The sequence below is a fragment of the Ceratina calcarata genome, unplaced genomic scaffold, assembly GCF_001652005.2.
Source record: "Ceratina calcarata isolate Rehan_Ccalc_2016 unplaced genomic scaffold, ASM165200v1 scaffold368.2, whole genome shotgun sequence".
Lineage (NCBI taxonomy): Eukaryota > Metazoa > Arthropoda > Insecta > Hymenoptera > Apidae > Ceratina > Ceratina calcarata.
Window position 1 is genome coordinate 1,375,696 of NW_017159898.1, and position 15,230 is coordinate 1,390,925.

A 15,230-nucleotide genomic window follows, 5' to 3' on the forward strand; every position below is an offset into this window, starting at 1 on the left:
CGTACAATTGTAAAACCGTTTTTAATTTTTGNTCCTTAAAAAAAAAACAAAAAAAAAAGAAAATACTTAGCCCTAACACCCATTATAGTCTTAAATAAACATTTATTAATGCTTTGTATTACATTTATTAATAAAAAAATGGTATACATTTCTCTCTTTTCTTCTTTGCAGGAATAATAAATAAACACAGACGCGTGCCATTTACCGCGCGATACCTTACCTGCCTTATTCCTGACAAATTTTCTTATTGCTTCCTACATTTTACGAGTCAAGCCTCGTGTGAGTTTATCTTTTGGAGAAGAAACATTTGAAAAACAGGCGGGAAACCGAGAGTCCGATAGAGGGAAGTTGGGAGCATGTTTGAAGTCCGATGGGGCAGGTTGAGTTAGGTATAGGAGGCCGGACTCCTTCGGTGTTGCCATTTTACTCTTAGCATGGCTAGGTATTGAAGAAGGCTGTGGTATTAAAGTAGGCTGTGAATATTCGCATCTTTTCGCATAATTTCTCGTCCAGTAGGTGCTGCCGCAATACTGCTGCCACTGTCACTCGATTGGCAAAAGTCCAAACTATAGTAAGAAAGCGGATGGATATCAAGGAGCCATCTTTGTGTTTCGCAGTTTGTGCTCGTCACGTTCATCTCCCATCTGCCGGCCGCATACGTACTTACGTTCCTGCTACAGTCAGACAGAAATAGTGGGTACCTGAAGGGGGCAAAACCTTCTGACGCATACGCACAGTCATACCCCATACTCCATACCTGGTATAGTATACCACCCCATGAACTCATTCCGAGAGTCCGAGAACATGTTGGACATGTTTCATTGTGGTCGGAATCGAATCTGTCCGTGGACCAGTGAACAACGTTAAACCGGTTTTATTCATTTCGAATGAAACGTTTCCGTGGCCGCTACCGTTAACATATATCAATAAATTACAGCTGCAATAATAATGAACTAATGTAAAGGTGTTAACGCGTTAGACGAATTTTAACGATTGGTACAAGTGGAACACTGTATGTATGTATAGATACACGTGAAGGGGGTGTGATGGAAACAGTCATACTGATTATAAACGTCATCGACGTGCTCTCGAAGATAGTGAAAATACGTATAAATTGTTCTGACCGTAGGTAAAATTTGCACGAAACGTAGTAGGAGAGGTGTCGTCCAAGACAAAATCATTACAAACTGATAAAAGTGACAAAAGTAGAAGTATAGACAATATCGTGTCGTATCACAATATATAAGACATACGAGAAATCGAGTTCTATATGACAGGAGTAACAGTAGTAGTAGTAGCAGTAGTACTAGTAGTAGTAGTAGTAACAACAGCAGCAGCAGTAGCAGCAGCAGCAGCAGCAGCAGGATAACAGTTCTCGCGTGCACCAAAGATGGCCGAGTTGAAGGAGAAGGAGCAACCAATCAGAAGGGAGCACGATTCGATGGACGACTTCGAGCATCTCGAACACGTCCAGGACGGACAATCATCGGCGGCTAGTCACTTTGAGGCTCACTGCAGCAGTGAGAGAGTAGACGAAAATCCGAAACCGAATTTCAACATGGAAGAAGATATGATCAACTTTTCCATGAATCAATTGTCGTCCAGTGGCGAGCCGACGGAAGATCCAAGAAAAACGACGACGATGTTGTTTCTGGAGTCGGAGAAAGAAACACCGGTCGACGACATGAAGCGCGAGGTTAGATCGCAGGAACCACCGCCGCAGGAGGAATCCGATCTATTATCAGGCACGATAGACGATCGATCGGAAGTTATGAAGGTCGAACCGATAGGTAAAAAGGAAGAAGAAACGCGAGAGACCGCGGCGGCAGGCAAAGGAAAGATGAAGGATGAAAACAAGATTGTGGTGGAGCGGGAACCAGCAATCGTATCGTCCACCGTCGGAAGTTCCAAATTGGATGACGCGTGGAACGTCATCGACAAACCTTCATCCGTGCCGCCGCCGCCGCCGCCGTCGTTGACGATTTCTAAGCCAGAGAGAAAAGAAGAGAGTGAACAACACGTGGTGGTTGCCGCAGATGCAGAAAAAAAGGATGGACGGATCGGTGCATCGAAAACTGCTGCCGCTGCCGCCGCCGCCGCCACAGAGTCCGAATTCGAATCGGAAGTTGAATCATCGCCGGCGAAGAGTTTTAAACCACCTGCCACGAAGAAAGAAGTGACGACGAGAGAGGAGCGGGTGGAAGAAGTGGAAATTGCACCGAAGGAGATCTTCAGGAGCATAGGTATCGGTGAGTGCATTGTCTTCTGTTTTTCGTTTAACGACCACAACCCGTTTCACTTTTTGCATCTCGCATCGCAAACTTCGGTTCCCAAGTATAGTCGCCGAGTCGTGCAACGTTTGTTAACGATTTCATCCGTTTTACCGTTTCATAAGTTGAAAATCGACGACATAAATTAGAAACGAGCATCGATAATAGAAATACTCATTGCTAATTATTAGTGATAATTACTTTGAAATGCACGTACATACATCGACGACCTCCAAAGTCACGACAGCAGAAACTAAGATTAGTGGTGGGGGTAGTAGTAAGCGAGAGATGTTAATGAATTTAATCAGATATTCGCAGGGAGTGAACCATGCTTCCGCTTGACTACAGCGTCACTGCCATAACAGCAGTTTGCGTTCGATTTTGATATTATTTATTCCGAGCAACGCGTTCCGTTCCTTACGACATTTTTCGTTTCTCATCGTAAGTTCATGCTTAGCGTTCAGCCGTTGTACTCGGGCACACATCGCCGTCGGGTGTTCTTTCAACAAGCAAGCTGCTGCGTACCAAAGACAAATCAAAGTTTTCTTAAAAACTGATTAACCTGGTAGAGGAAATCGGCGATATTTGTCACGTTGTAGATTACTATATACGATGATGTCATATTTAATCTTGTGCGTATAATTGCGTGACTCAACGGCGGTAGCGGCGGCGGCGGCGGCGGCGGCGATGAACTTGTCGGATCACTATTCACTCTTTTGCCACGATATCAATACTTACGGCAGATGATGATTTCAGGATTCGGTATCTCGAAGTACGTAACCCGTTGTCGTTGTCGTCGTCGTCGTATTTCTTCTCCATATCGATCGGACAAGGGAATACAGCGTATACGTGTGTACAAGTGCAGTATCATCTATCCACCCGATGGTACCTGGTGACGACCTCTTTTCGGGTAGCAGCGGCAAGACAACGGGAATAGTATTCGCGCGCGATATACAGGAATATATCTTTTACCGGTAAACGTCATTTACGCAAACGTATTTGGCGCTACATTGAACATCGAGTATTTGCGTAGACATGTACGAAAATTGAGATCATTATGGCGAGCAGCAAACTACTGTCGAGGTCTTTTTCTTATTCGTATCCATGTGCACGGATATGATTTTACGCGTTCAGGATTTGAGAGATGATTTTAGAATGAACAGGACTGTCAAGTTTGATGTGACGGCTGACGGACACATGAGAATTATAGTAATTCTGGTTGTATTTTTATCAGATTATTCTCTTATATCTGGCGTACGCAAGCCACGTGCGCGTGCTCCGTTACTCGGAACCGTTAAGCGCGCACCATCTTTTATCGAGAAAATTAACCGAGGACAGTTTCTTCCCTCGGTTCCCGGCCGGGGCGCGAGCAGCGAGGTGGTGGTGGTGGTGGGTGGGGTGGGGATATCTGGAACTGTCCACGGGTCGATAATACATACCTGTTAGAAGCATAGTCAGTCTCGTTCTCACCTCGATCCGTGTCGTATCGTCGTCACGGTGAACGTTGTACGTAGTAGCTTTTCAATCTCGAACAGACCAAAATTGTTTCGCGCATCGGAAAAGAAAACTAACCTGCACCGAGAAATCGGGATCCGAAAAGTCGAAGATTCGAATACTTGAGCGCGGAAGTCTGTCTAAATCAGTCAGTGAAATCGAATACCGCAAGAGCGAAGAGATTGTGAAGGCTGCGCATCGGGGGAAGTGCGTCGTTTACTTCGTTGCGATTAGCTCGCGATTGGACAGTGTCGTCGTCCGGGTCGGGGTAGTGCTCGAATGCGATTCGTCCTTGGTTTTATTCAGACGCAAGGTTAGGAGGAAATGAGAATGGAGCCGCTGGCGTGCCCTGTCTCCCCCGGGAACGAGAAGGAAGATGCAGCCGCCAATGCAGCTTGCAAGAATTCGTGTTCCGCTGTAGCAACTAGCAATTCTTGCTTCTGGAATATTCTTGATCCGTGTATGTTCATTTCTCTCCACCTGTTCTTTTGTCTCGTCTCATTTTCTCATTTCTCCACGATTCAACTAGGAACGCTAGGGGCACACACGAACATCCTAGGGTGGTTCTGGTTCCGGGCTGCCTGACAGCACCACCAGAGCCACCGCTGCGACTCCCGTCTCGTTGCTAGTCCCGTACATACGCGCTCACACTCACTCGCTAGACTAGAATCAGTGAGACCGGTCAGTCAGTGTGCTTTGACATGGAAATGAAGTGTGAGGTCTAATCGGTACGACGCGAACCTACACACGTTCATTCACGCACACATAGTTTCTCCATGTAATTCTCCGCGTGTACGTGAAACGTTTCATATTCTACAGCGAATCTATTACATTATTCTGTTTGTATATCGTATATTTTCTTTATGCCAACAACGTTTATGATATTTTATTACATTTGTTCACTGGTGGAGTAGAAACGATTCATTATTTCGGCCAGATAAATTACATCACGCTTAAAGATGAAACTTGATCCATCGAACAGCGGAATTTAATCGTTACGATTTAGATAACGAGACGAAAAAGGGATCAAAGAATTGGTTCGTTTTAGTTGGAGTTAGACGAACGTCGTCAGGCAGACAGCAGGGTATCATACACGATACACTTTTATGATATAGTAACCGCTATTGGAGAATATGTATGTATATTCGGGCCGCTACCGCGCCCCTTGATGTATATAACATACACCGTGGCCATTGTCCGCGTTAGAGAACGTACAATATCGCGTATCGACGACATAGGCAGAAAGAGAGAGAAGCAGGATACCCACCCATCCTGTACCGGCGGCGTACCTTGTACATATCCGTCCCAAAACTTAGCCAATCAAATCAAATTATATACACGCGTAGCTGACAAAACTTGTAATCTGTTTTGTCTCGAGAACGAATCCTTAAACGCGAAAATGTTATTCTCTTTTTCGACTTGATTTTACACAAAAACGCGTTCACCAGATAATTCGTAAGAGCAGTCTCGAACACCCTGCTGCAACGAGAAACGAGCGAGGGAGGAATTTATCGGAGAAAATTCATAGCGCAGTACACGCCCAATACGATCCATGATCGGTACCTAAAATCCGAATTAATCGTCGTCGCCGTCGTCATCGATCAGAATGTTTTTACCGCGATGGATTGTCGCATTAGCTTTATAATTAGCGTTGAATGCTGGTTGATCATACAAGACGCGTTTAATATTCTTTCGTGGTTTATAGATTATTATAAAGAATTGTGCCATAGTTTATTTATAACTTATTTTTCATTGGTAAACTCTCGATAAGTATCGATCATTTTTCACGCATATGGTCAGCTGATTATTGTATTTCCCTTCCCTCCTTCCCCTTCTCTTTCTTACCCTCTCTCTCTTATGTGTATTATTCGTTCGATCGAATTGTATTTATTAGGAAAAATGGAGAAAACAAGGTCTGATCCGAGTTTGAAACGAATACGTAGTTATTATTATGATTTGTATGATTTATTACGCAAGTCATTGAGATAATAGGTTGTGTGCAGTGTGCGACATCGACGATAGAGACAAAGAACTAGAAATATGAAAAAAATCGAAACGTCATGTACACAATTCGTACGTGCATCATGTAGCCCCGGGGCGTCGGGTGCATCGACTGGCTGACATGCGCAGCAGAAACGCGATTTGTAAGTGGGTTATTGATCGTTGGCTTTACGATTATAAATATATTGCTCGCGCGAGACATTACAAATTGCCCTTTTTTTACGATAGGTGGTAGATCACGTGTTGTATCTATCAGCTGTACAACACAATTTAAATCGATCAGCAGCAACTCGATCGATTCGTATAGTAGGGTACATTCACACTTGTTCGTATCATCAAATGGGCATCGGACAAAATTATAATTGATTACGTTTTACGCATTCAAGCGTTTAAAATTCCGCGTTGCAACATTTTTAATATGAACAATATCGATTCGTTGTCGAATACTACACGATATGAAAATCAGGTCGTGATTAATCGTCAGGCAATGGCGTCGCGTCTCGAAATCGGGGTGTTATAGACATTCTTGAAAAGAGTAGCTCGTATATCGTATACTCTTTCGCACGTTATCATCGCGTCTGAGAGGGGCGACGCGAGAAGGATAAGGATCGTCCCGGGTACGTGTGTAAATTGTTACTGATCCGAAATCTACTGGTGTAACAAAACGACGAATGTAGCGTGTTTCCTGTGACGACCAGCCGTGATTACGATCGATGTTTGTGAAACTCGACGATTCTCGATAGGAATTAGAAGTGCTCGATCAGGGATACGTAAAAACGTAAGAGGAACGGTTAGGTGTATACGTGTACGCGTACAACTCGCGTACAAAGTACGCGGGCAGGTAGGAGCCTCGTGTACAGTCTCGAGTAGTAGTACGATTAAAAATTGTTTGTACTCGGCGGTGGCAGTCGTGAAACTAATCGTGATACGCGAGAAACGATAACAGTAAAGAAGCCCTTTAAAATTCCTTGTTCGCTTATAAAATAGGTACATCGGCGGTGTGCCGCGTAGTACTCGAGAAATCGACTAGGACACCCATCATTAACGCAACGCGACGCAGAAGAATGAAAACTAACGTGGCACTTTCATTCTAAATTACTATACGAACGTTTGTTCGCTGTTCATTTTTCTGATATACCTGATAAATTCGCAAGATAACCGTCTATTTATGGACTATGGTAGATAACTGAAGTTAACCTTTGCCACTGGTAATTAATAGAGACTAGAGATAAAGAATTGGGAAGAACGTGACGACGTGCGTAAATTTTTGAATCGACTTGTCCGGTCGAAGTCGAAGTACGCGCGAAGATAGGCCGAGATAGAAGACGAGGTCAACGATGATTACGCAATGCACTACCGCGGTGCTAAATTTTACAAAATGCGGTTGCCGCCAATCGATCATTATTATTGTATCAAGTTAATTATTGTTCGGACATTGGCTTTCTTTTTCGTACAGGGAATATACGTCTCCGTCATCTTGCGTGCGTTACGTGTCTTCCTCTCGAAAATCAATGGAAATCGTTTCAGACGCGCGTAAGATAACTCTGTTTAATTCAATGCGAAATTCATATCCCTCCTTCAACGACGGGTAAATTGAAAATTATTAATGATGGTTGCCGCGCGCGCACGCGCGCGACAGTGCTCGATCGCGAATGCATCGAAAAAGCTTACGTAAGTAAGTAAGTAAATACGATGGAAACTGATTTGGTTTTTTGTTTCAATTTCGATTACTGTCGCGCGCTTTGGCTGTATTTATCGCCATGATGTAAAAACATAAGGTGTGTTCTTCCGGCGTGTTCAAATGTGTCGCTGTTTGCGCCTTCCACTCATCGGCCATATTGGAAGTACGATGACCTATTGTTTATTTCAAACACGCATATATATTACACTCCGAGAACCTAATTTTTGACATGTTTAGGATTTTAAAATTCGCTCTGTTTTAGAGCGTGATTGGTTAGAAATCCAAAATGGCCAACGAGTGGAAGTGTCCGTGTACAGATGGACGTTCAAATGGATGCGCAAGAACACACCTTATGTTTTTACACCATGTTCATCGCGTTTGTCTTTGAACTTGATCGGTAGCTAGCTCTCTAACGGAAACATATTCGTGGCTAGTACAGAACAAAATATGATCGTTATCGTCGTGCTCGGCACGGATCATCATCATCACCACCATACATGTACATACGTAGTAGAATAGTTACTTCGTACATTCGTCGTCGTCGTCGTCGTCGTCGTCGTCGATAATCAATCAACTAACATAATTTGATTCTGTTGTTTGCAGACGCATGGTTTAATCCTGACAGACTGAATCCAAAAGGTAAGAGACCGATTACGTTCGATGTCGATGTCTGCTATGTACGCTTGTTGTTCATATTCTTTTAGCCACATATGTACAATCGATTAATTAGACGCATGTTCCTTAGTCTCGCTCGACGACGATATCATCCCTTGTTTTAACTGCAATAGCTTTACGCAGTAGTAGTAGTAGTGGTAACCGTGCACCAGCAAAACAACAACGAGGAAGGTGAACGCCGCGGATTATTTATTAGTTTTACCGCATAGGTGCTTATCATTACACATTAGTACAGGTGTGTCGCGAGACTATGTTGAAACATGTTCATCGGAATCATTGTATACTACACATATACACGATGGTACACTTATAGTATAACAAGTATGCATTATTTCATTACAATTCATCGAACGAAACCTAAGCGAATACCGCCGCCGCCGCCGCCGCCGCTTGTATTCTGCCAAATTATTCTCCTCCTTATTATCCTCAGCTTACAGCTAGACTGTGTAGATAAAAATGTAGAGACTGCAGTTTTTTTATTCGACGGACAATTGCTGTGTCACGCAGAAAATAGTCGTTCGCAATCGTTTTCAACAGTCATTGCCGTTCGAAGAACGCGAGACAATGCGTCGCGTTGAAAACGCGAATGTACGAGATTTTGCTCGCAAACGAATAATAATTACTTTCACCGCGAGCTCTGCTGCTGATTATCTTTCGACAGATATTTTCTGATCTTTTACGCGCATTCCCCTTATCCATTTACCCATACATACTCGTCAGGCGCGACTCTCCGAATACATACGAGCTATCGCTATCGCGCACTCAAAAGTCGAGTCGTTGGCTGACCTTTGTTTCTTTTCTCTCTTCTTCGGAGACGACTGAGAACGAGACTGTTCGTCGTTGACGACCGCGTGGAGAATGAACCATCATGACCATTGTGTAGCGATAATATGAACTGAATACAATAGCAACTGTTTCTGTCGCTTATTCCGTACCGTAGTAGATACCAGAAACCCAGAAGGGGTGTATTATACCCTGAACCCCCATAAATATTGAAATCGCTATCTATTTTTACGCTCTGCGTATAGTAGGTACGAACGGTAGGCGGCGGTAGTACATCGTTTCGATCATCGATATACCAGCAGCCGCTCTGACGATTTCATTCATAATTCAGACCTGGAATGAATCAACTTCACATATTCCTGATCGACAATCCAGCGATCCTGTACCGGTCGCACATTTCGGTTTTCCGGTAAGCACCAGGTTAACCAGACGCTGAGCGAGTTTCTTACGCACCACCGCGGCAGCCGCCGCCGCCGCCGCCGCCGCCAGAGAAATCATCCTCTTTACGTTTCTGTTTCGGTTCCGGAAATTCCGATCACGTTCGAACGTGAATTCGTGTCGCCGCGGTGAGAATCCCAAAAAAACGGAGACGATTGGCGGCTGTAGCCGGGGTTAAATATAGCATCCAGCCGGGTTCGAGGCTGTTGGTCATCTGCCAGAACTGCTCGAACAGAACTCCCGCTTTTCTCGTCGACGACGACGGCCAGCACGAAAAGTCCGCCGCAGCAGTCTATCTCTACCACGGATCGTGTACCGCGCGAGTTCTGCCAAACGAATCGCGTATCAGGGTCCAATCGAGAGTAGCTTCGTTTCGTTGTTAGCGTTCTCTTCTCTCCGTTCACGGTGTCTCTTAATCCCCGAGTCAGACAGAGAGCAGGAGGAGGAGGAGGAGGAGGAGGAGGAGGAAGAAGAAGAAGTAGAAGAAGAAGAAGAAAAAGAAGAGAGAGCGGACGAAGGAAAGATGGCCATCACGAGGGAGGAATGTGAGTAGAAGTTGAACGGGTTGCCTGGTTCTGAGCTGATTCGCGACGGCAGAGGGAACACCGGGAACAAGTTGACAGACTGCCAGTTTCACAATCGGATCGGAGTCGCGCAAGCGTACATGTGTGCACGTAGATGCATGCACGAGTTGCACCTCGCAACAGCAGTAGTTGCCTACTTCGCGTTGTTGGAGAGAATATTCTTTTCGGTAGGGTAGGACAAACGAGCAGCAACCAGTAGTAGTCGTCGTCGTTGTACGTCGTTATAAACCTGCTACTATACCTGGTCGTTGGTTTTCTTCAGAACTTGGTATGCGCGACGATAGACGACGGCGAGTTTTCGTTAACACATGGTAGCGTGAAGATCGATCGATCTATCTTCGAAACCTTTGATATTCCTCTTCGGGTATTCGGGGAATCGCTTCGCATTCGGTTCCGGAGACTTCGATTTCGGTGCCGGGGCGGCGAGTCCGTCGGACGCAGCTACCTCCGTTTGGACGCGCTATCGAGCTTGCCAAAAGAATCGCGTATTCTTCGAACCGTGTAAGAGAATCGATCGCGATTGAACAAAGTTTTCCCGCCGCCGCTTCCAGCTCGGCTGTCGCAGTGCGACAGTTTTAAAATAGTATATGATCTTTTTAGAAGAGCAAAAGGAATCGCCCGCGCGGGTTTCTACAATTTTACGCTACTCGACATAAGTATTCATTTTCTAAAATTGCTAGACGTATCACGTCGTCTTATATACGTTCGCAGCTGTAGCTGAAAGGGGGGAGGCGGCTCGCATGGGAACGCGACAGTAAAAAGAGACGATAAGTCGCGTCGCAGTAAGGTTTGAGTTCGGGTATATAATTGGGGTAAAAAGTAAACAAAGGGTGGAATACCCGGTGGTGGTTACAGCACGGCAGGTGGATATTTCCAGGGATCGAGTGGTGAGAGGCAATGGCCGACATTGCGACGACGGCTAGGCGTCGCGTCGCGCTACCGGAGACAACTTATTGATTTTCCCTAGTCAAACCGCACCCCCGACCGTCGCGTACATTTAGTTTCCTTCACTTTCAACCGGCGCGCACACACGCACAAATCAAGTAGAATAAACTATTTTGATTTTCGATCTCTTTCCTTACTTACATCGATCTATTCGCCGCCGTGTCTATATTAACGATCCATCGTTGTTCAAGTCGAACTTTCAGCTCGAGTGAATCGGAGAAAAGGTTTTCATTTCTTGGTCTACGTGGTCAGTACTATATACGTATTCTGGCGCGTCATGCCTCTATGTTATTTTCTAAATTTCGATAAATGTACAATCGGAACAGATTACCGTCATTACTTGCTGCGTGTCCGCGTGCAAAATTGAACATAATCATTCGGTACAATTCTATTCCTGACTATGGTCATACAATTGGTACTACGCGTACTTATATCGCGCTCCAACACGTTCCATATAAAGTCTACCAGATGACGTGTATTACGCATCAATTATTCTTGCGACTGATCGCCTTGAAGCCAAGTGTCACCTTCGCGCGCGCGTGCAAGAGCCGACGGAACATTGTCATGTCACGTGCATGCCTTCTTTTTTTGCCGCCGTCGTCGTCGTCGTCGTGAGTCAGAATTTACGATTACGAATGTTTTTCTTCGTAACTCTTTTTGTATAATGTTTTGCGTAAACCTGCACTGTCTACTACCCTGTCCAACACAACGCCTTTCGAAAAGTAACTTGGTGGCTAAAGTATTGTAACAAGAGCGTGGTGGCAAACCAGGTAGCGCGAGTATTCGCGATGAACGTGACGGCTTTCAAACGATTCAAACCGGTTCGGTCGATCACACGGTACCGATCGATGTTTCGATGCTTCGATCACCGCGAAGGAACGCATACGTTTTCGGGGTCGAATCGATCTTTCGATCAAGAATAGGGACAGAGGTGACACACACACACACACACACACACACACATTCATTTGGCAGACGATTAGATGACGTCGTGAAAGAGGGCCTTGGAAACAGTTTAGTAGGGCATCCTTTTTTGGATTAGAGACAAAGCCGAATATCGAAAATTCGAGGATTCACTGATGGCTCTCTATTATTAGAGGGCCTTACCTTCGACGTCGTACGTGCTGATTTTTAATCTCTATCGTTCATCACTGTTCTTCGAACCGGGTTTAATCAGGGACGAATCACTCTATGATTATGCGGCAGGTGTGGTGATATTTGTGGTGTACCTAGTCTGTCAGACTTTCAACTGCGGTCGCTCCTGATTCCGGAGCACGACGCGAGTAAGTGTACGTAAGTACCGTCAATCACCGACCGTGTGTATAAGACGAGTGCAAAGAGTTTGGAAACGCAAAGCGGTAGCGATAACCGCGGTGGTGGCGGTGGTGGTAACGGTTCCTACTCAGCTTACCTCGCGTTCGATCGTCGCCGCTGGAACAACTATGACAGAGTTCCATTCAGTGCGAAGATGTAATTTAACCCTTTCGCTTCGAGCGCCGGATATGTCCGACATCCACACGGTCTCATCCACGGAAACTCCGTTCGGTGACAGTACTTTGGCGGACTGGACTGCCGGCGGGAAAGGGTCAAAGGTACCCACAAGGAGTCCCGCCCCTCCACCGATAGGTTTCCGTCCTTTCAGTCTGTGACGGGAACTTCTCGGCTACTTCAGGTCAGAACATACGTTGGTCTACGAACACTTGGCCACGTGAAAATATCAACATCGACAGAGTAGGTGGTGGTAGCCTCTGTTGTTCCCGAAATCGATCGCAACGTTCCAACCCGGTTTAACGACGAGCGTGATCTCTACTTTCAGACTTCCTATTTCTATTCCTATTCCTATTCCGATTCCGATGAATTTCGGCGGCTGGGAGAGAAGAACCGAACCACTGGAATGGGTGGCGATTCTTCGAACAACTGTTTATAGCATCCGTGAACTTGTCCAAAAATCGTACCCTGTCTGTGTATAGAATAGATGATTTCAATTACGAAGAACCATTGAATATTCAAAGTGTAATTTCTATTTCTGTTCCATCCTTTACGCGCGTTTGTCTTACTCTTGTCTGTTCGTTGATTTGGTGGAATACAACGTAATAACACGGTCTACCTTCTCTTGTAGTGGCAGCTCTAATTTATTGGCGTGATCCAAAGAAATCGGGCCCCGTGTTCGGATGTATACTCGGCGTGCTCCTCTCGTTGGCCTACTTCAGCCTGATAAGCGTACTGGCTTACGCGTCTCTTCTCGTCCTCACCGGTACCATAGCTTTCAGGATCCACAACACCATTTTTCAGGCTATTCAGAAGACTTCCGACGGGCATCCTTTCCAGTAAGTAGTCAACTTCTCGTGCAGTCATTCTCAGAAACGCGTTATTAACATATTGTACAAATAATATCTGCGAAATATTCTCGCGAATTTTATGTGCGTCCGCGTTAAAATTTGCCCGTTCAACAGAATTTCATTTCGCTTCATTACCCGCACCCCCGACCATTGAATATGACGAATTTTAATCGTAATGTTCTAGAAACATTTTGGAGTTGGATTTGACACTGCCCACGGAGAAGGTGCACGAAGTGGCAGACGTGGCCGTCGCGCATTTGAACGCAGCGGTCTGTGAACTTCGTAGACTCTTCCTCGTCGAGGATTTCGTGGATTCGTTGAAATTCGGCGTCCTCCTATGGTGTCTCACTTACGTGGGTTCCTGGTTCAACGGCATGACTCTAATTATAATTGGTAAACTGCTGCTGCTGCAGCTGCTGTTATGTAAATAGTTCTATAATCATGCCGGTAGCAAATTTAGACCACGATAATCGGAATCGCGCACTTCGCGAGCACGCTCATATCATTTTACCTGTCTAAAACAGTTACATACTATTCTATTGTACGTAATACATTCGGATCACTCGATCAGTAAACGGTTCCAGATCCGTCGGTCAGAGACTTTCCAGCAGGTATATCTTAGTTCGTAGTAGTCGTACACGAATAGGTATATCGTACGTAGGATATACTTGCCTAAGTATGTTAACAGAATACCGACACGACGTTTTCTAAACGTACTCGGTATTCAGCATTCGCGACTCGCGATGTCCGTGGACCGAGCGATGCACGTCTCAAACGCGATAAGTTTCATTTACGTCGTGTTGAACATTATTTCACAGGTGTAGTCGCCCTGTTCACGTTACCCAAGGTGTACGAGACGAACAAAGCACAAATCGACCAGAATCTCGCCCTGGTGCAAAGCAAGATCAACGAGCTCACTAATAAGTAAGTCGCCACCGAAAAATGAATACAAGTCGAGCGAACGAATCGAAACGTTGGCAACAGCTTTTCCCCTGTGCACAGAAAATCTCGTTCAATCGCGCAGCAGAGCATTTCTATCTGATCTGCGTAATAATAATAATAATAATAATAATAATAATAATCATCATTACGTTACAGAGTGAAAGCTGCGATACCATTCGGAAAGAAAGAACCCAAGAAGGAAGAATAAAATGTGAGAGTGTACCACGACCATCACCACCATCACTACCACAATCACCACCAACACCATCACCACAACCAGCATGCGGGGACGGAAAAATTTAAACGTATTTGTCGGATTATTATGGAATGCGATCCATAATTTTTCGATGCATTCGCTTGAATTTCTCCTCCTCTTTAGCGCGCGCGCGGGGACGAGGAGAGAAAGGTGCTGAAGAGACGTTGTAAAACAAACAAACATAGGAAGAAGAAAAAATAACGCGTGCAGCTCGAAAGAAGAATCAACGACGGACGGATAGAACGATAACGATAAAGACGGGTGTGGCACGACAGCCACAGAAAAGTAAGAATCGCGAACAGAGTCCAACAAACGCTCGTTTACTAGCGGAAACTATATAAACGATGTGCCACACAAAAAATCAACAGCAAAAAGTACAGGAGAAGGTTCCTGGCATCCAGCAGGTTGTGCAAGCTGCGGAGTAACGAAGTAGTAACCATTATTCCTTTTCAATCCTGCTGAAACTAACGGCAGGTCCATGTTGTACCAGGATGCACACGAGAAACGGTTAAAGAGTGGTTGCAACGCAATAGAAGCATGGCTTGCAAGGAAAGTGTATCGCGGCGGGAGAGCACATTGAAAACCGGAAAATAAATATATATAAATGTAAAGAAGAAAATGAATGAGATGTAGTTACCTAAAACAGAGAGGAAGAGTATCTCTGAAACGAGTAAGATGAAACAAAGTTTAAACGAAGGTGGACGCGCGCGCGCGAGGCTACAGGAGAAAGAAAGCAGCAGCAACAGGAGCAGAGAAACCACTTAGATAACAGGCGAGAGAAGATCGTACGAGTGTAAGAGGGGGTGGGGCGGAGGAAGGAAG

The 15,230-nt window shown here is 45.1% G+C and overlaps 1 protein-coding gene and 1 long non-coding RNA gene across 9 annotated transcripts; one reads left to right on the forward strand and one right to left on the reverse strand.

The window, feature by feature from the left end:
- Positions 1 to 53: 53 nt before the first annotated feature.
- On the reverse strand, positions 54 to 848 carry LOC108625620 (uncharacterized). The gene is made up of 2 exons (XR_001916656.1): positions 758 to 848; positions 54 to 674 (listed from the first exon to the last, which is right to left on the reverse strand). It is a non-coding gene; the product is annotated as an uncharacterized LOC108625620 (long non-coding RNA).
- On the forward strand, positions 672 to 15,019 carry LOC108625619 (reticulon-1-A-like). 8 transcript variants are annotated; one of them, XM_018025739.2, is made up of 7 exons: positions 781 to 1,790; positions 2,037 to 2,249; positions 8,050 to 8,085; positions 12,991 to 13,198; positions 13,395 to 13,603; positions 14,029 to 14,134; positions 14,309 to 14,999. In XM_018025739.2, exons 1-7 carry the CDS (start codon positions 1,391 to 1,393, stop codon positions 14,358 to 14,360), a joined length of 1,224 nt encoding a protein of 407 aa, XP_017881228.1. In that variant the 5' UTR covers positions 781 to 1,390; the 3' UTR covers positions 14,361 to 14,999. The 8 variants fall into 8 exon arrangements, with proteins under 8 accessions (XP_017881225.1, XP_017881226.1, XP_017881227.1 ...); XM_018025736.2 differs by having other exon boundaries at positions 672 to 2,249; XM_018025737.2 differs by having other exon boundaries at positions 672 to 2,243.
- Positions 15,020 to 15,230: the final 211 nt, after the last annotated feature.

Bases quoted from the DNA above. Each gene is read 5' to 3' on its own strand.
- LOC108625619 (XM_018025736.2), top strand. From the start codon at position 1,391: ATGGCCGAGTTGAAGGAGAAGGAGCAACCAATCAGAAGGGAGCACGAT. The intron at 2,250-8,049 runs GTGAGTGCATTG...TGTTGTTTGCAG, and splicing joins CTTCAGGAGCATAGGTATCG to ACGCATGGTTTAATCCTGAC. The intron at 13,199-13,394 runs GTAAGTAGTCAA...GTAATGTTCTAG, and splicing joins TCCGACGGGCATCCTTTCCA to AAACATTTTGGAGTTGGATT.